The sequence below is a fragment of the Plecotus auritus genome (assembly GCF_963455305.1).
Source record: "Plecotus auritus genome assembly, chromosome: 1".
Lineage (NCBI taxonomy): Eukaryota > Metazoa > Chordata > Mammalia > Chiroptera > Vespertilionidae > Plecotus > Plecotus auritus.
In genome coordinates, this window is record NC_137770.1 from 192476311 (window position 1) to 192498098 (window position 21788).

General features: G+C 36.2%; 1 protein-coding gene across 4 annotated transcripts in view; it reads left to right on the forward strand.

Moving 5' to 3' along the window:
- The window catches only part of LIN54 (lin-54 DREAM MuvB core complex component), a 68259-nt gene that overhangs the window by 6014 nt on the left and 40457 nt on the right, over nucleotides 1-21788 (forward strand). For 2 of the 4 annotated variants that reach the window (XM_080675134.1, XM_080675135.1), the window contains exons 2-4: nucleotides 7109-7824; nucleotides 11513-11636; nucleotides 18535-18677. In XM_080675134.1, coding sequence (XP_080531260.1) covers nucleotides 7141-7824; nucleotides 11513-11636; nucleotides 18535-18677 — 951 coding nt within the window. In that variant the 5' untranslated portion in view covers nucleotides 7109-7140. The remainder of the gene's footprint in view (nucleotides 1-7108; nucleotides 7825-11512; nucleotides 11637-18534; nucleotides 18678-21788) is intronic. The other 2 variants (XM_080675136.1, XM_080675137.1) reach the window with 1 other exon arrangement.

Genomic DNA, 21788 nt, shown 5'->3' on the forward strand with positions numbered 1-21788 from the left:
TAATACGCTGATAGGTTATCACTTCCTATTATTATGTGCAAGAATGAAACAGTTGTTCACCCAGGTTGTCCTCCACCTATAACTAAGAAAAGAACAGGTTTCAACATTGGTAATATTCTGTATAAAACTCTTAAAAAATATAAAAACATAGAACATTTGTCATTTCTATTGAACGTTTTTCATTTTATATTTAATTCATTTGTTTTCATTGTCATTATTCTCAGTCAGACCTCCATTTATCTCTGTCTTGAACTAATTATTGTAATTGCCTTCTAACTGGTCTCCCTGCATCCAGCCCAATAAAATACTGAGATGAAGTTAGTCCTCCCAAAGTACAACTATGATCATGCTGTTCTTCTATTGATTTCTAAACTCTGTCAGGGCAAGGTCTTTGGTAAATTTCCCATAATGCCCTCCACAAAGTTGGGAAGCAATTAGTATTTGTTAATTAAATGACTGATAAAAATCACAAGCTAGTTAAAAGCTAAGAAAACCTTGTAGATTTTCAGATGGAATATAACTGCAGAGAATACTGGTTAAAAGCTAAATCTGAGTATTTAGAATCTTATTTGTAAAGGAGTTTCTCAGTTATGACAATATTATTAAGTGTTGTAAAGACTCAGCATTAGATAAACCTATGTTACTCAAATAGACAAAGTTATCTTTCAGAGCCTAATGTAAATAATGCTAGAGTTTTAGATAATATCCCTTCTCCATGATTAATTAATTTATTCATCCTTCAGATTTGTATTGAGAAGTTATCATTTGCCAGCTCTGTTCTGGGCACTGGGGAAAGGGAATACAATGGTAATAAAGACAGACAAGTCCCTGTCCTCATGGAGCTTGCATTCTAAAAATGGGGGAGGAAGAATCAGACTATAAACAAAGCTCCTTTCGGATTGTGATAGGTGCTATGATGGAAATACCCGAGTAAAGCTATGGAATGCCTTAAGAGCAGTGGTTATGAGAGTGGTGGAACTAACTTAGATTTTCAAAACGTAATACAAGTTAGACAAATTTATAAATCATTACTTTCTGAAATGAGTCAATCTTTAAGTCTCATTAGGCTTAAATTATTCAACCATGTTCAACTGTGAGGGGGGAACTTCAGTGTACTGACTTTCAAATTGTACTTTGCCTTTAGAACTTTATGAGCAAAAATATTGGAGGCATGGGGAATGCATTGTATAGTCTGCATTCTTTTCCTACCATACCTTCACAAATAAGCCCTTATACAGCCAAAGTAAATCAGAGCTCCTCAGTCCTGTTGGCTTGTGATGATATTCTTTTTTTCTTGAAGTGGTCCTCCACACAGTGATGATGAGGTTACATGTCCTATTACATATCTTCCATTCCTAAGGGATAAAATTAGAGTGATGATTCATGTAACTAGATGGCCATACCCTTTCCTGCCATGCCCACAAGCTCCTTTTGAGAGTTCTTTTAGCATAAGCTGCTCGGCCTGTGACCCTGAAACAGATATGGATGTCTAAATCACAAAGCAGTTATCATAGTCTGCTCAGTGGCTATGAGGTGGCTAGGACTCTGCACAGCCCCATACTACATAGAGACTGGCTAAACCAATCAGACCATTTCTTGTTGGAAGTTTGAACTTTATTCCTAGTTGAAAAGGAGACTTCTAGCCCTGTAACTCCTAGTTTCTTTTAATAGGACAAGTAAAAAAACATGTTCTTCCTAATGACAGAGCTTCATAATATACAAAGTAAAAATGCACAGAAGAGAACTAGACAAAATCCACAATCATATTTGGGGATTTCAACAGCCTTTCTCAGTAATTGGCAGAAGAGGAAAAACTGAGAATATAGAAGATCTGAACAACACTATGAACCAACTTGACCTAATTGACATTTATAGAACACTATCCTCAGTAACTACAGAACACACATTCTTTTCAGATGTACATGCAGTGTTCACCAACATAGACCATATACTGAGCCATAAAACATCTCTAATTTCAAATGATGGAAATGTTATAGAGTATTACATTCTCTGACAATAATGGGAGTAAGTTAGAAATCAATAACATGATAGCAAATCAACAAATATTTGGAAATTAAATAGTACTTTTTTTTTTTTAATTGACTTCAGAGAGGAAGGGAGAGGGAGAGGGAGAGGGAGAGGGAGAGAGAGAGAGAGAGAGAGAGAGAGAGAGAGAGAGAGAGAGAAACATCGATGAGAGAGAATCATTGATTGGCTTCCTCCCGCACACTCCCTACTGGGGATTGAGCCTGCAATCCAGGCATGTGCCCTTGACCAGAATCGAACCCAGGATCCTTCAGTCCACAGGCCGATGCTCTATCCACTGAGCCAAACTGGCTAGGGCTAAATAAATAGCACACTTTTTTTATTTTCCCAGTGTTAAAGATGAAATCATAGGAATATTAGAAAACATTTGAAGTGAATGATAATAAAACATTAGTAGCTAACGAAGCATTACGGGAAATTTTTCATGTTAAGTGCTTATTTGAGAAAAGAAGAAAGGGTTGACAAAGTTTTCCTATAAAGGACTAGATAGAAAATATTTTAGGCTCTGTAAAAAAATTATATATAGTCCTGCCAGATATCTCAGTTGTTCAGAGTGCCATCCCAATATGCCAAGATTGTGGTTTCGATCCTTGGTCAGGGCACATATAAGAACCAATGAATGCATATATGTATGAACTATATATAATTTTAAAATGTCAAAATCATTCTTTGTTGGAGAGTAATACATAAACAGACCATGGGTCTGATTTGGTCTATGGACAGTAGTTTGTTGAACCCTGATTTATACTTCCATTTTAAGCTTCTAAAGAACAAATTAAACCTAAAGTAAATAGAAGGAAGGAAACAAAGATAAGTCAATTAAATAAATAATGGACAATTGAGACTATCAATGATGCCAAAAAGCTTATTTGAAAAGATCAATAAATTGCTAAATCTCCAGCCAGACTGATTAAAAAAAAAAAAAAAAAAAGACAAAATGCCAAAATGAGGAATGGAGAGTTGACATTTTTCAACAAACATTAAAATAAAATAATGTGTATACATTTATGCTAATAAGTTCAACAACTTAGAGGAAATGAAAAATTTACTTGAAGGACACAAACTTTCAAATATCAAAAGTTACTCCAGAAGAAAGAGAGAACTTGAATAACCTTACACTTATTGAAGAAATTGAATTTATAGTTAAAAACCTTCCCACAAAGAAAAATTTATGTCTAGATAGCTTTATTGGTGAGTTTTAGCACATTTCAGGAAGACTTTTTCTGAAAATTGAAGAGGGGAGAACATCTCCTAACTCATTTTATTAGGGTAGCATTATCCCCAGACAGCCAGTACAAGAAAAAAAACTTAACCAATATCCCTCATGAGTGTAGACAGAAATGGTTAACAAAATACTAGCAAATAGAAGTCAGTAATATCCTCAGGTGGGATACAAGCCCCCTGACAGCACCGCATCTTCACGTCTGCTCTGTGGCACTTGGGCAGTGAAGAAACTGATACACACATGGTGCTCATGTTCCTTACTGTGCTGTGAGTAATAAGTCCTGCGTCTCTGACTTAAGGACTACCGTGTGGTCTGCCAGTATCCATGAAACAGTAACGGGCTACTTTGGTAGCTTGCTTGGAGGGTCAAAAATCTCAAATTCCTCACAGTTCTTGACAGTTTTGATCTTGAGGATGAAGTGCTGACAGACATGGCTTTCTGAAAGAGAAAAGATGAGGGCTGTGGGCTGGGTTAGAGGATAGGACAAGACTCTGGATATTGAATATTCTTACCCAAGTGGTGGGCAAGGGTGACAGGGGCTGGGAGGAATACGAGTCCTCCAGTGTTCTACCTCTTAATGAACATTTAGGGGCTGAGCTGAGAGATAGCCCTAATGGTGCTTTGGTTGTTGTACACTCATCTCCATGGCTTTAGCTGAAAGACAGTGTGGCTGCAGCGGCTGAATTGAGTCCCCAAAGGTGAGAAAATTGTGTGGGAAATGAGGATATAGAGCTTTGGGTGGGTTGAAAATATTAAGCGTTTGTTTAGTTGAGCTGCAGATGTGGGTGCTTGAAACTTTTAAAGTAAATGCACTATCGGACCACTATCTCCCCTCATGGCCTGACCTTCCCTCTTCCTACACCTGGAGTTCAGGTGCTTTAAGAAGAAAGATGAATAGGGGTTGGGTTGAGGTATCCCAGTTCTTAAAGGGGAATCAAAGGCCAAACCCACATGTCTAAATATGCTGGCGGAATATTAGGCAGAGGAGAGAGTTAAACTTTTATGGCTCTATAGGATATTGGCACTCAAGTCATCATCCTACCTTATTTTGTGGGAGGATAGGGTGTTCAGATGCAACTGATGGGGTTTGGGCAAGGTTTGCAGTAGGAGAGGAAAGGCAATGTGACATTTTCGGGGATGGGGGCTTTGTTGTTTCATACTGTTGTGGTTTCCATTGCTAAGGTATAATTGGTATTGATTTTATTTATGAATTTAAAAATGTATTTTTATTGATTTCAGAGAGAAAGGGAGAGGGAGAGAGAGATAGAAACATCAATGATGAGAGAGAATCATTGATTGGTTGCCTCCTGCACAGCCCCACATTGAGCCAGGAACTGTGACCTCCTGGTTCATAGGTCGACGATTAATCACTGAACCACGCCAGCCAGGCTTACATGCCTGTATTGTAAATGCCCATTAGTGCCAGAGTGGATTCTCCTGATCAGGAAGAGCCATATGTAGAGAAGTGCTAGTACTTTGGAGTCCCAAAACCCTAGTGATTCTTTTGAGCTACAAGTTATTGTGACTGATGATTTTATAGTATATATAAAGAACTCATCTAACTAAAAAAGAAACCTAAAAAACAATAGTATTTTAAGAATGGCAAATGATTTTTTAAAAAAATATATTTTATTGATATTTTTACAGAGAGGAAGGGAGAGGGATAGAGAGCTAGAAACATCGATGAGAGAGAAACATCGATCAGCTGCCTCCTGCACACCTCCCACTGGGGATGTGCCCGCAACCAAGGTACATGCCCTTGACCGGAATCGAACCCGGGATCCTTGAGTCCACAGGCCGACGCTCTATCCACTGAGCCAAACCGGTTTCGGCAAGGATGGCAAATGATTTTAACAGGCAATTTTCAAAAGAAAATATACCAATCGGCAATATGCATATGAAAAGATGCTCAACATCATTAGTCATCTGGGAATTAAATTAAAACCACAATGAAATATCACTTCATACTGACTAGAATGACTAACGTTATAAAGACTGACTACCAATTGTTGGTGACGATGTGGAACAGCTAGAACTTGTACATTTCCAGTGGGTGTATAAAATGGTACAACCAAGTTGGAAAATGGCAGTTTCATGCAAAGTTTAAAATAAACTTACCTTATGATCTGGCAAGTTAATTTCTAGGTATTATTCAAAATAAAAGAAAATATGCGTACATAAAAAATTTGAACTTGAGTGTTCATAGAATTATTCATGAGTCTCAAACTGGAAACAATCCAAATGTCCATCAGTTTGTGAATGGATAAACAAATCATGGTAGATTCTTACAAGGGAATATTATTCAACAGTAAAAATGGACAGAACAAAGTGCGAGAGTAAAGATAAATCCCAACATGCTAAGAGCTCATACCATATGATTTCCTTTATGTCATGAGTACATAACATGTGATTCCATTTATGTGCACTTCTAGAATGGGCAAAAAGCAGAACTAATCTATAGTGGCCGAATAGATCAATGATTATATAGGGTGGGATTGACTGAAAGGAGTAGATTTATTTTTTGTCCATTTAAAAAATACCAGTGGTAAAACTTTAAGGCAATATAATTTTGTGATTAAAATTATGAACTTTGTTATCATAAGACATATCCTGAGTTTGAGTCCTAGCTCTTCCATTTACTAGCTTATGTGGCTTTGGACAAATTATATAACCTAAGTTTCTTCATCTGCAAAATGGGGGTGGTAATGTTACCATCTCAGAGTTGTTATGAGGGTAAATTAAATAGCCCTCATTACTGTTTGATAGTAAGTGCTCAATAATGATGACTAATTTGGGCAGTATTAATATTTGTCAATGTTAATAATTATAATTTGTAACTCACGCCTGTTATTCTTAATCTTGGAATGGATAATGCATTTTCATATTTTAAAAAAAGGAAGAATTATTGATTAGGTTCCTATGAATCTTTGATATTTACAGGCAAATAACTTACTGCTATTTAGTCAGTCATAAACATGATGTACTTTCTTTAATAAGTGAAGATAACTGATTCTTATATTGGGAGTTCTGCACTACTTTTGACTAAAAGCATAACAGTTCTGATTTGTTCATAACCTGCTTTATTATTATTATTAACATTTTTTTCTTTAGGGGGACTGGCTGTTTACTTCTCAAATGATGCCATTTTTGATATTTTAAATGGCTGAGGAGGATTTGAGAATCTTTTTTCCAAATAAGGTTTTCTTTGGTATGAAGCTAATTGATCAAACTTGGGCCAAATAAGCCTTTTGATCTTCAGTTGCTGAGATAGATTACTCTAAAAACTCTTTTAACATTAATTTGAGTATTTAATGGATTTTTAGAAATGGTATAAAGCCATCATTTTAGGATCTAGCTCACTGGAGATTTGAAGATATTTTTCCAATATCTGTTTATATTTTAAAATCTTTATTTCTTTGTGTGCTTCAGCAGTTTATAAGTCTGACAATAGGAAAAAAAATGGGAAGAAATAAGATGATCATCAGACATGTCAAAGATTTAAAAGTTTTATGAGTGGGCATTGGAAAGGAGTTTCCTATAATTATGTGACTTAGTGTTGCCTGAATGCAGTATACTTTTGAGTTGTGACATGGTGAATGAGAATGTTGGCTTCTAGTTTTGTGTCTCATATGACTTATATTTCAGATATTTGAAAGTTGAGGATATGTTAAAATGGTTTAACTCACATCCACATCAGGAATATCCTTTATTCAATTATACATCAATAAAAAATATCATTTAAAATTTTGTTATTTGTATTTTTCTCAAATAATTTTGTTCTTCTCTTAAAACTATTTTGAACCCTAGTAATTTTTTATTTTTCAACTTTTATTGCAGTACCTGATCAACTTTCTATCAGGAGAACGATCATGGAGGTGGTGCCAGCTGAGGTGAATAGCTTGCTTCCAGAGGAGATAATGGACACTGGTATAACTTTAGTGGATGATGATAGTATTGAGGCTGTTATTGTTTCATCCCCAATTCCCATGGAGACAGAACTGGAAGAAATTGTCAACATAAATTCTACTGGTGACTCTACAGCCACGCCCATTTCCACGGAACCAATCACAGTGTACAGTAACCACACTAACCAAGTTGCAGTGAATACCACAATTACTAAAGCAGATTCTAATACCACAGTGAAACCAGCTTTTCCAAGTGGCCTTCAAAAACTTGGTGCTCAGACTCCTGTGACTATATCTGCCAATCAGATTATTTTAAACAAAGTATCACAGACATCTGATCTTAAACTTGGCAATCAGACCCTTAAACCAGATGGACAGAAGTTAATTTTAACAACTTTGGGGAAGTCTGGTTCACCAATTGTTTTAGCACTACCCCATAGCCAACTACCCCAGGCTCAGAAAGTTACAACTCAGGTCCAGTCAGGAGATGCTAAGTTACCACCGCAGCAAATTAAAGTAGTTACCATTGGAGGGAGGCCAGAGGTGAAACCTGTCATTGGTGTCTCAGCATTGACCCCAGGAAATCAACTGATTAATACTACAACTCAGCCCTCTGTGTTACAGACCCAACAGTTAAAAACAGTACAGGTAAAAAAGGGGGCTTATGAATTAAAATGCATGTTAAAAATTAAGTTGATTGGTAGTTGTGTTTGTAGGGTAATTAAATGCTTAGCTGTTACTGAATTCTTTTGAATGTTGTGTTTGGTAATTGTGTGTGGGTATTGCGTTTTTTTCTGGTAAAGTTTGATATGTCTAATCCTTTGGATATTTTTGCTAGAGAACTTAGAGCAAACTTAATTTTGGTTAAATTCCAGATGAGTGTATTTATAGCTTTTTACTCATTTTTAAATGCACTTATTCTTTGTAATAGTTTGATTACAAGGATGTTCTGCTAGTATAAAGATGCCACAATTGCTGATGGGCTGTCAAAAAATCATTCAGATATGATTTTTTCAGTTAACAGATGGTCAAAGTCTAGGAAAACTTGCTGCTCTGAGAAACCATTGGAGCCAGAAGTAGTACATACTAGCCAGCGTGTGCCTTTCTTTGGTGTTTACTGTCCATTTTCATCACTCATGTTTACATTTTGGAAATGGTAGTGCCATGTGATGGAAGGTAACACATAGGCTTTAGAGTTGGACCAACTAGATTTGAGTCACCTCTCTGCTACCCTAACATCTGTGGAACTTTGGATAAGTTACTTATCATCTCTGAGTTTTTTACTTTAGCTGGAAGATGATTATTTGAGCCTGATGAAAGTACTTGTAGTTCTCAAAACTTTGAGGATCCTTCAAAATGGTACATATTATCAGTAGGAAAAGGACCTTAACAGAGAAGGTTAACAGCACATTTGTTAAATGGCTTCCCATTTTTCATGCCCAAGTAGGCCTTTTTTTTGGTCACCACTACTCTTAGAAATGCAATGATCCACTTAAGACCAGGGAACACAAATACATTCCCTGTTTGAAAGAATTGCCTTTTACAAAAAAGAAGGCAGGAGTTAGAGAATTAAAGCAGGTGTGTAAAGAAATAGGAAGGCTTGGGGAACTATCTTCTCTCAGTTGATATTAGAAATAATGTTTGGTTATTATGTCATGGGCTTTTTATTTAAGAACTTTGTAAGATTTCTCAAACCTTGTAATTTGCCCATGTCCCTTCTAGCACTTTTGAATATTGTATTCTTTTCTTTTTTGTTCATTGTCATCTCACTTATCTCTGACTTCCTTTTACTTATTTTGATGAAGGTCTCTTGAATGAGTTATTACCATCTAGCACATTGTCCTCAACTTTTTAAAAAATCAGTTTTGAAACTTGTTTTTTATTGGGGATGTGGCTCATAATCATTTCACAAGAAACTGATAATGTAAAGTAAAATGTCATTTTTTTCATTTACGAGAGCAATGTATACATATTGTTTTAATGACCAATTTACTTGTATCCACTAGTTTTTTACTCTAATCACCTAAGTACTGAATAAAAACAAAGACTGGGAACTAATTCTTACAACTTCTTTTATTGTTGTTACTTTTATAAACCATGATTCTGTTTATGAAAAAGAACTTTGGTTTTAAAAAACACACACCACAATAACAAAAACAAAAGAAGCCCTGTTTAGGATATTACTCTACTTGTCCAGTTATTTTTAGGCAACCCAAGTCCTTCTAACTCAAAAGTAACTTACAAAGCTCTGAAGCACAGAAAAAACAAGTAAGCTACACATCTATGTGTTTCCTTCTTAGGCACCAGAATATTTGGTTTATTATTACACGGTGTATATGATTCTTTGGTTTTTTTCCTAGACAGTCCTCAGCGTTGTCTTAAGTTTAATGAGTATTGAAACTGTTAGGGTATGGACAGCAGGTAAGGGTGGAAGAAGGAGACCCATCTTGAAAAATGAAGGAAAGAGGTGACAGTTGAGGCCAGAGGCAGTAACGAAGAGGTATAGTCACACTTAATTACAGATATTTAAACACTTTCCCATGTTTCTTATGCATATTATAATAAGAGAAATAAATAACTAGCACTATGGAACAGCATTACTCCAAACTAGTTCCTATACCTATACAACACAGTGCCAAAAATTACCTCCATATATTATTTGATCGGATATTTGGCTATTTTATTTGTAAATTTCCTTTTTGATTCATTTTTGTCTTAATCTGCTGATTGGATACATTTGATATAAATGATCCTTTATGTTTTTTTTACTTAATAAAGTAATTTTGTTCTAGGGTAGTTTATAGAATTTATAATGTAAAAATTATGGTTCCTTAACTGAACTAGAAATCATTATTTTTCAGCAAAGGTCCATTAAAAAACATAACTAGAAGGCAGGTTGAGATTGTTCATTTAATAAATTATTGTGCTTTTGGTTGTGTGTTTAGTGTTGTTTTTTTTTATTGGTAAGTATTCATATAGTCAGATGATTTATTTTGAGACATGGATTTTAAAAATACCAATACTTCTACCTCTTGAGATTATTAATATTAAGTCAATAGATGACATATTCTGACTTACTTTAGAGTTTTAAGCTTGTAAACACATTTGAGGAAAATATCTCCTGTATGTCTCCCAAATTGAATCAGTGTTTTTAAAGTACAATTATGAATTTATTTGAGTATATCAGAGTTTTGCAAGTTGGGTATTTTTTAATGTAGTAATTGATCCCATGTTTTTTTAAAAAGTGATTTATATTTCATTTTGTTTTGTCAGTAATATTTTCTCAGTGTAAGAAAGTAATATATGCTAAGTGTAACAAAAGGTTTTAGTTTATAGTTTGATCACAAGCTGATATTTAGTTCAGCTTCTGGTATATTTCTGTCATTCAAGTTGGTCATGTTTATTCATTTTGAGTCATTATTTCCAATAATAAAAAATACTTTCAAGGCCTCAATTTTCATATCTGCCCAAAGATAAAATTAATATTTAATTCCCTTCCTGCTCTAAAAGTTTTATTATATCTAAGTTTCTGCTTCTAACTTTCAGAAGAAGCTATGTCTCTGCATACATTGATAATTTCAATATAAAAACATTGGTAATTCTACCTTCTTTGACTTTTGAAGACTTTTAGTTCAGGTTAACAGTGTGCCAATATTTAACCTAAGACCAGAGATGACTAAAATGGTCTCTCTTCAAGGAACAGTATCTTAGTAAATAATATTTGAGTGGTTTTGCCTTTAGAATAGTCTTTGTTTTGCCCAAGATGTCTCTTTGTATCCGAGGGCATTAACTTATTCAGTTCTTCATTTATCTACTCCTGATATATAGATCTAAAGTTGAACATCTAATCATAAGCACATCTTTAATGTGTATTTATATTTTGTTTCCAGGGGTCAATCTAATTATGTTTATAGGTGGTTTCATCATTTACTCTATTCTCTCAACTTACTTTGCTCCATCTTTTTTTATTGAATAATTTGTTCTTTTGAAAAGAATATTGCTGTGTCATAGTGTTTTATTATTAAATGTTTATTAAGTAAATTTATTAAACATTATTTTAAAATATTTGTTTTTCATCATATATCTATATCCCAGAGACTGAAATAAGGATTTACAATGAAATGCAAAGGTATTACTATATATTAGCCTAAGGGTGTTGTAATAATATTTTAATTAATGGCTACATTTTAAGTGTTTTTTAACATTAATACTTAGATATATTTTGTTAAATGAACTGGCTTCATGTGTACTCCTGAATACCAATCTTTTGTTTAATTGTGATTGCAAAGGTGTTTTATAGAAACAAACGTTCTTCATAGTTATTTATATATTTCAGATTGCTAAGAAGCCTCGAACACCAACCTCTGGTCCAGTAATCACGAAGCTGATCTTTGCAAAACCAATTAATAGTAAAGCAGTTACAGGACAGACAACTCAAGTATCACCACCAGTCATTGCAGGTTATATTTCTTTATAGTTTATTAAGCTATATATTTATCTTATGTTTATAAAAGGCTGTTCTGCCACCTTGAAATGTATTAGTGAAATAACCTTTTATAAACCAAACTCGTTAATAAGAAATGTTTCACTTATTAAATGTGTGCTTCAGCAAAATGCCTTATCTCAAAATCAGTCTATTACTTTAGCCTCCTTAGTTTGGGGTAGAATTTTACCATGAAAGTAATACAAAGACTTAAACTAATAGTATTAGCTATTAGTGTTTATTATGTGCCCTGCACTATTCTTAGCTCTTTACATATAGTGACTTCTATAATCCTCTGGCAAATCTGTGAGGTAGATACTAATACCAGCCCCATTTTGCCAGTGTGGAAAAGGAGGTACTCATCTAGTAAATGGCCACCTGGAGTTTGAATCTAGGCAATTTGTCTCTAGAGCACATGTGCTAAGTGTAATAGTTTTAAATTAATACACATGGGAGTATAGTATTTCATGGTTTTTGTTTGAATTTTTGGTTTCAGTATTTTAATATGCTCTATATGCAGTTTTCTATGGATAGAAAATTGTCACAATGATGCAGTTACTTAAGTGATAACAGAATTTTAGCTATATTTTGCCAGCAAATTCCATAATGTGACCCAGTTCTCTTTTATTATATACTTTAAAATTTGTCATCAGCCCAACTGGCGTGGCTCAGTGGTTGAGCGTCAACCTGTGAACCAGGAGGTTATGGTTCGATTCCTGGTCAGGGTGCATGCCTGGGTTGCGGGCTAAATCCCCAGTAGGGTGCATGCAGGAGGCAGCTGATCAATGATTCTCTCTCATCATTGATGTTTCTATCTTTCTCTTCCTCTCTTTTCCTCTCTGAAATCAGTAAAAATATTTTTTAAAAAAATTTCGTCATCACTCAATAACTGTAAGACCTCAGAAATCTTTTTTTAAAAATTGATTTTATAGAGAGAGGAAAGGAGAGAGTAACATTAATTTGTTATTCCACTTATTTATGCATTCATTGGTTGCTTCTTGTATGTACCCTGACCAGGGATCGGACCCACAATCTTGAGGTATTGGGACAATGTGCTTTAACCAACTGGGCTACCCGGCCAGGGATAGACCTCTTTCTTGATTTTATTATTTCATTCTCTTTATTCTAGATTATGTTCCTGTGTACTCCTAGTCTGGCAGTTCTTTGACTTTGAAATCTCTGATCCATTAATCCTCCTACTTTCTTATTAATAATCAGCCCATTCCTGTCCTCACAGTTTTCCTTATTCAACATGGAGTCCATGACCCATCATTATCGATCCCTTGCAAACACCATTGATTATCTTTTCCTTGTCTCTTTCTATAATAGCTTGGTTAAGTCCATCTTTCTTCTTAACTCCTTGCTTGGCAAGCAGCTCAGTATTTCTAGAGAAAGTCACAAAGCCATGGTGACTGGTCTTTAATTCAGAGTTAAACTGACATGATGCTTTTCACCAATTTAGAGCTCATTTCTAATTTCCATTGTGCTTTAAGGAAGCACCTCAGGATGGTAGACTTTGACTAGAGAAGTTCAAATGCTAATTACTCATTCTTATGTGCATTCTTTTAAAATTTTTATTTATTTATTAATTTTGGAGGGAGAGGAAGGAAAATAGAAAGAGAGAAAAATATCATTGGTTGTTCCACTTATTTATGCATTCTTTGTTTGATTCTTGTATGTAACCTGACCAGGGATCAAACCTGAAACTTGGGAGCATGACACTCCAACCAACTGAGCTACCTGGCCAAGGTTCCTTTGTGTATTGACGAGTGTGCTTCACATTTTAACTAACCATGGGTGGGAGAAGGGGTATAAATTGAAACCACCTACTACTGTCTTTGGTAAGTTTACAGACAGCGTAACAGTAGGCAACTCTGAAGTCAGTGGCCATGATTTGCCATTTTCTTGAGGTTTGGAATTGTGCGTAAGAAAGCTTCTGTTTTAGCAAATGAGAGAAGGCATAGAAAGATTGTGATATGAAGACAGTGTTGGGTGAGTGAATGTTTTCTTTCTCTTTTGTCCTCAGTAGAGATTTGTGGTAGATATAGGGGGCTGGTGTCTTGAGGACTGCATTGGAGGCAGGTATAGCCCCAGAGGAAAGATTGGAAAAGGATTGGGATTTGGAGCTGGTTTAGGAAGTGGGCTTCAGTTGGCTGAAAGTGAGCAAGGCTTGGATATATTGTGGAAAAAGGGGCCTCCAGATCCCTCGGAGGTTTTTCATAGGTGGAACTGGTTAACCAGGAGAGGAATGTCTCAGTACAATGTTCTTTACTGTTTTGGAGTTTGAGAGAATCCCTTAAATTTTTAAAATTATGTGGGAAAATTGTATACTAAACAAGTGTGGTGTCTGCAAAAAAAGTGTCAATGTATTTTTAGTTAATATCCTGGTTTCACCTCTTATATTTGACTATAATATGATTATGTTATTGCTGGATCTTTGGGTCATTTGTAATGTGTTGCACATCTTACATATATATATATAGCTTCATCTTTAATTGTAGATTTATTAGCCCTACCAAAATTGAGGTAGACTTCTATTAAATTTCACTAGAATTGTTGACGTTAACGTTCAGTTTGGAGGGATAATTTCTGCTGTTAACTAGTTCTTTATAGCCTTTTAAATTAATGAAAACCAAATTTTAAACCATAGAAGTAGCTCTCCTGTTGCATTGTCTTATTCAAGGAGACCTATCTTTATTTTGTAGGTAATGATCTATCAAAGTACATTTAGATGTGTTTTTTTTAATGACTTTTGAGCTTCTCATTGAAGATGGATATCTTTTTCTGTCAGTCAAGATAAACCTATGTTGGTAAATATGTGATTTTTCTGAAATGGAAATCTGATCTTGTCACACCCTTGCTTAGAATTTTTTTGGCTGTATCCATTTCTGGGCTTCCATCCATTAGGATTAAGTTAAAATGCCAGTGCTTTCTTAGCATTAAAAACATTTATGATCTCATACATACCTTTTTCATTTTTACCTCCTGTCAGCTCCAGACCTACTGATTTAACTTATTTTAAGAGATTACCAAGTGAACTTGTGACCTTGGCACTGTTCCTTTTACCTGAAATACCTTTCTTTGCTGTCCTCATGGCTAACTCATCCATTTTATCTTTGGATTACCTCCTGTCTTGGAAGCTTTTGACCCCTAGTCAAATACTCTTACTCTGACCATCTTCTGTGTATTCCCATAAAACTTAATCATACCTACCAAATACTTTAATTAGACTGCTTTTAAATTTCACACTAGTTTTTTAGAATTTCTTTTAGTCATATTGTATTGTAATACTTGTCTTTCTTGTTTGTCTCCCTATTAAATTCATTATTTTTTTTTTTGTTAATTCTTACTTGAGGATATTTTTCCCATTGATTTTCTTAGAGGGAGGCAAGAGAAAGAGAGAGGAACATTGATGTGAGAGAGACACATCGATTGGTTGCCTCCTGCACGCCTCCTGTCTGGGGCTGGGGAATGAACCTGCAACCCAGATACATGTCCTTGAGCAGAAATTGAACCCATGACCCCTGGGTCCCCAGTCAGATGTTCTAACCACCGAACCATGCTGGCCAGGACTCATTTTTCTTAATGGTAATTTTTTTTGGTTTACCATCTAGTTTTTTAAAATTAATTAACTTTTTTTAAGTTGTGGTAAAATACATATAGCATAAAGTTGACCATTTTAATAATTTTAAGTGAATAATCCAGTGGTATTAAATATATTCACATCATTGTGCAACCATCACCACTGTCCATCTCCTGAACTCTTTTCATTGTGCAAAATGGAATCTCTGTACCTATCTATAATAATAAAAGTGTAATATGCTAATTAGACCAGACGTCTTTCGGGTGACCTTCCGGATGAAGCCAGGGCTGCGAGGGAAGCCCGGGTCCTGGGTACCAGAGGGAAGCCAGTGCCAGCAGCCGCGGGAAAGAAGGCCTACTCTTGCACGAAGAATTTCATGCATCGGGCCTTTAGTCCTGTGCAATAAAAGCCTAATATGCTAAGTGTCCGGTTGACCAGTTGGCCGTTCAACCAATCAAAGTGTAATCTATATATATAAAAGGCTAATATGCAAAGTGTCCCCTTGGGTGTTTGATTGCTCACTATGGCGTGTGCTGACCACCAGGGTGCAGCATGGAACAAAGGAAGGGAGGCCCCAATCGGCCCTGATCGCTGGCCAGGTCTAGGGACCCTACCCGTGCACGAATTTTGTGCACTGGGCCTCTAGTATGCTAATAATATGCTAAGGCCTCTCAACCGCTTGCTATGATGTACACTGACCACCAGGGGGCAGACAGACAACTGGTCGACCAGTCGCTATGATGTGCACTGGCCACCAGGGGGCAGATTCTCTGACTGGTAGGTTAGCTTGCTGCTGGGGTCCGGCCGATCAGGACTGAGTGAAATGGGCTGGACACGCCTTGGAGCCCTCCCGCGGTCTCTCCCCTCTGGCCAACCTCCCATGTCTCTCCCTGGCTTCGATTGTGAACCTGTGGGGTCCGTCGGCCTGCCCTGCGCCCTCTCGCAATCCGGGACCCATAGGGGGATGTTGGAGAGCCGGTTTTAGCCTGATCCCACAGGCCAGGCCAAGGGACCCCACTGATGCATGAATTCATGCTCCAGGCCTCTAGTTAAATAATAACTCCCCATTCCTATCTCCTCCCAGCCCCAGCAGAGACTTTCTGTCTCTCTCACTTTGACTTTGTCCTTTTATGACTGGCTCATGGTCCATCTGTATGATAGCATGTACGTATGTAGCACATTGATGGTAGTTCTTCTATCTCTGTCCTTCTAGTACCTAGCAGTTTTTGGCACAAAGATATGTTTCAGTGAATGTATTGTTAAGTGAATATGTATATCATGGAAGCAGTACAGTGGTATGGAACGAGCTATTGGGAGACTTGTGTTTTAGTCATGGATCTTCCATTGATTTTTCTCTTTTATGGATAAATACAGTATCTGTTCATCTTACTTATTTATGTTAAATGTTGATACTAACCACTGCACAAGACTTTTGATATGGTTAAGTGAGATACAGAGGTCCTTATTATCAGAGCTCCCAAGGTACAAGGTTGCTACAGTGTAGCAAACTTCATCAATGTGAAAATATTCACTAATGAATTAATATCTGATAGAATTAGTCCTCGCTCAGATATGTTAGCTCTCTGTCCCAAACTGCCCCATCTGTAGCTTTCTGGAATATGTCTTTTGATTCAGATGGACAACACCTGACTAGGTTATAAATCCTTTACAAACTGATTTCAGGGTGATATTGTATAACTTGCATACTTGCTTGAATTTGTCTATAGAGCTAAGGATAAAAAGGGATTTGGAGATTAGATAATCAGAAGTGCTTGCTATCTTGATGAAAAACAAGCAGGCCCCTCAGTTGATTTGATTAACCAGCATCTGCTTGAAACACTTTCAGTGACTGAAAACTCATGTGTTGAAACAGTCATTTCAATTGGAAAATTTTGTTAGAAGTTTTTTCTTAGTGCTAAGCGTAATATTTTTATTTCTATGCATTAGTGCTGTGCAGCTGATGGTTCTAATCCTTCAACTTGACAGCCTGGATCAGTCAAGATAATCTTGGTTTTCCTGCCATAATAAATAATCTCTAAATTCAGAAGTTTTTTAAAAAATCCCCAGTTTTTATTTTTCTGTTTATACTTCATGACTTTCTGCATGTCCATTGTGGATTTAGAGAGGGGGATTCTTCTCATGAATCTCTCCAGGACCCAGACTGACAGGTGAGCCATCACCTCAAATGTGGCAGAGAAAAAGAGCTTTGAAAGGTCTCCACAGGAAGTAAGTGTTCTTGCAAAGAAATGACACTCCTTACTTCTACTCATATTTCATTGGCCAGAACTAGTCCCATGGTCCAAATCTAACCACAGGGAATGGGGAAGGATAGAAAGTGCAGCTCTACCAAGTCCCCAGAATACTTGATGAATGGCACTAATGACTATCACACAGTTTCTTTTTTATTTTAAATCTTCACTTGAGAATATGTTTAGAGAGAGAGAGAGAACATCAATTGGTTGCCCTCTGTACATGCCCTGACTGGGGATCTAACCTGCAACCTTTTGGTGTACAGGATGATGCTCCAACCAACTTAGTCACTTGGCCAGGACATGACACAGTCTTTTAAGAATTTGGAGATATATCATGTCTTTGTATTCCTTTATTGCCTATGATAAGAATTTTAGTATTTCAACTCATCATGATATGATTTCTAATTCCCTAAGCTCTCTAGACACACTACAGTTTTTTTGTGTTGTTGCTGAAGGGTATTGTTCAGAAGTGAACACAGTATTTCTGTATTCTTTTTGGAATCTGGCCAGGAAGATTTTTTTTTTTCTTTTGGCAGTCTAAAATCAGACAGTAATAAACCATACAGTGTTCAAGTTAGTTCAGTAACTATGTTCTATAGATGTGGACTTAATTGTATCCTGTGGTTTAAGTTCAAAGAGTAAGACAGCTGTAGTATAGTAGGAAACAGAGATTGAAATTTTAAGACTTCAAATACTGACTTTTAGGATCTGTGTCACACAGGGCATGTTGCTTAGTTGTCCTGAGCCTATTTTCTGATAGATTTATCAAGATTGATGGGAATGTGAGCAGAGGTGTTTTCATGGACTTTATTTAAAGTGATATTAAGATACTAAGTGTTGCTAAGAAACACTCCTTTGCTTCTTTCCTCTTAGGTTCATCATAATTCATTAGGAACTCACTTGAATGTTGAAGTTCATAAGTGAATACATAGGAAATAGTAAACATATACTATAGTCGTTGTGAGGGTAGATCATCGTCACATACATTTTTATATTGTTATTGTAAAAAGTCAAACTGATGTGCTGCCTCTCATTTGCAGGTAGGGTTCTTTCACAGTCTACTCCTGGGACTCCATCAAAGACCATAACAATATCTGAAAGTGGTGTTATTGGATCAACTTTAAATTCTACAACACAGACACCAAATAAAATAGCCATCTCACCTTTGAAATCGCCAAATAAGGTAAAAAATTTAACCGCAAATGCCAAGTATTGTGGTCAATGCCTTTATTTTTTATAGTTACTTCAAATACCTTCGGTTTTAATATATTCCCAGGCAACTGAATAGACATTCAGTAAATACTGGGTTAATTTAGTAATCAAGGATATATGACATAAAACACGTACTCTAAACACATAGTAACATAGTAATCATTTTGTATGCTAAGGTTTTCATGGCCTATATGAATATGGGTACAACAAAGCTCTTTTAATTATGATACATTATGTGTTTAACTCTTTAGTTAATATTTGTGCAAAATTACTGTCTTTGGGTAAGTCACATGTATGTATAATGATATATAAATCTAAAATGTTTAATATAACTCTTTTTGATAAAATACTCTGTTCTTTTGCTTAAGCTGTTTTATGGAGAGCTGAACTTCTGATGAGTAACAGAGTACCCAGAGTACTAGAAACTGCCATCACATGCTGGTAACCATATTATCAAAGTTTTGAAGCTTATGTGCAGTTCATTCAAAGCATTTAAAAGCTTTTTATAATTTGTTTTATTTTAAGGTGGCAGAGCACCTATCATTTTACTTTTAGGTCAAGTAAGCAGTCTTAGCTCACTTTCTTAAATTATACAGATTTCATTATACCAGCATGACATTTTGAAAAGATATGTTTTAAAGGACAAATTCAGTTGGAAACCCAAGCATTATTATTCTGTAAGGTACCACCCTTGTGATTCTGAAAACATACTGCCCTTTGTACCTGCCTTTTTTCTTAATTTGTTACTGTTCATAAATAGAACAAACATTAACATTTGCCTTACATTTTTTCAAAAGTCTAGCTACTGGTTTCTTGACTATAATGTATAAATATGATGTTTCTTACAGTTTATTAAAATGGAATTCTATCTGCATAATAATATAGATAATTATTTACTTAAATGGAATTAATTCAACAGATATTTGAATACCTCTGTATGCTATGCATAGTGATAGGAACTGGGGATAAAAACATGAATCAGATAAATTTTTAATTTTAAGTAATTCAATAGAAAAGTTATATTTAAACATTAAGAATTGCCCTGCGGAATCATTAACTTTCACAGGTGTATTGATGATCTCTGTTGTGTGTGTCAGGGAAGGTTTGTACAAAGGAGGCTATTCTTGAGAGGTATTAACCTTAAAGGTGGCTTAGGTCTTAGTTAGAGGTGAGCAGAGGAGGTTTTTAAGGGTTGAGGTAATACATAAAAGTCTAAAAGTGTGGCCCTTTTAGGGAGCCGAGATGTTTTGGTATTATGAGAATGGAGGGTGCTAAAGTTAATAGAAAGTCATTACCTTCAGGGGAGTTTAGATATTATTATTTTTTAAAATAGATTTTATTGATTTTTTACAGAGAGGAAGGGAGAGGGATAGAGAGTTAGAAACATCGATGAGAGTGAAACATCAATCAGCTGCCTCCTGCACACCTCCTACTGGGGTGTGCACGCATCCAAGGTACATGCCCTTGATCGGAATCGAGCCTGGGACCTTTTAGTCCACAGGCCGATGCTCTATCCACTGAGCCAAACTGGTTAGGGCTATTTTATTATTCTTAAAGACTTTCTGTTGCTTCCCATTGTTGCTAGGATAGTGGTTCTCAGCCTTGTCTGCAAATTGGAAATCACTGGGGGATCTTTAATACCAGGCCTGGTTCTTATCTCTAGAGACTGTTTTAATTGGTCCAAAGTTTGGCCTGGAACCAGAATTTTTGAAAGCTCTCTAAGTGATCCTAAACTACTCCTTTAGGATAATATGAGGTTTACATTTTTAAAAAGATGACTCTTGAAACATTATGAAAGATAGTTTAGAGGAAGGTAAGCCTGTATCTTAGGAGAGATACCAATTATGTTAGCAATTCTCAACCTTGGCTGCATTTTGAAGGACCTGGGGACCACTTGAAAAAACTAATGGCTGGACCCCATTTAAATCAGAGTGTCTAGGCTGGGACCTAGGAATTAAACTTAATATTTTAAAATTCTAAAGTTGAGGCTAGAGTAGAGAATCACTAAGTTAAATTATTATAGTACTTCAAATATGAGCTGGACTAGTAATTAAGGGGCTAGAGAGGAAAAGATGTGTTGAAAGAGGTTCAAGACATAATGACTGGATGTTAGGGTCTTACTCCTACATTCTTGACTTGAATAACAGAGTAGATGGTGGTACTGGACTAATATGTCTGATATATGGGCTGTACCTGATAGCATAAAAATAGGAACTAGCTATTTTCTCTCATCCTTTATTATTATTTTTTAAAATATGTTTTAACTAGAGGGCCGATGCACGAAATTTGTGCAAGCGTAGGCCTTCACAGCTGTGGCAGCTGCCTGGATCTGTCCCTCGCAGCCACAGCGGCTTCCTCGAACCCACGGCTGCAGCCTCGGCTTCATCCGAGAGGATGTCTGGTCTAATTAGCATATTATGCTTTTATTATTATAGATTGATTTCAGAGGAAGGGAGAGGGAGAAAGAGATATAAATATCAATGACGAGAGGATCATTGATCGACTGCCTTCTGCACACCCCACACTGGGGATGGAGCCCACCACCTGGGCCTATGCCCTGACCAGGAATCCAACCGTGACCTCCTGGTTCATAGGTCGATGCTCAACCACTGAGCCATGCCAGCTGGGCTCATCCTTTACTTTAGCCATGCCATGTTGGATCTTTCTTCCTTGCCTCTTGACCAAAGGTTATTTTTAGCTGTAAGCCTTACTTTGGTGATTAAATTTACATAGTTATGAAAGTCTAGTCAAAAGCTTATATCCTGTTGAAAGCTTCTTTCTTACGCAGATCTGAGTTGGCTCAGGGATCATGTAGTCGAAAAGAGAAGTGTGATCTTCACTCTTTTTTTTTTTTTAAATACCCATTCCATGATGATATTACTATTATTATAACATAATTTTTTTTTCCTAGAGAGAGAGGAAAGGAGACGGATAGAGAGATAGAAACATCGATGAGAGAAACATCACTGATTGGCTGTCTTCTGCCCGCCCCTTTCTGGGGATCGAACGTGCAACCCGGGCATGTGTCCTGACCAGGAATCTAACTGTGGTCTCTTAGTTCCTGGATGGATGCTGAATCACT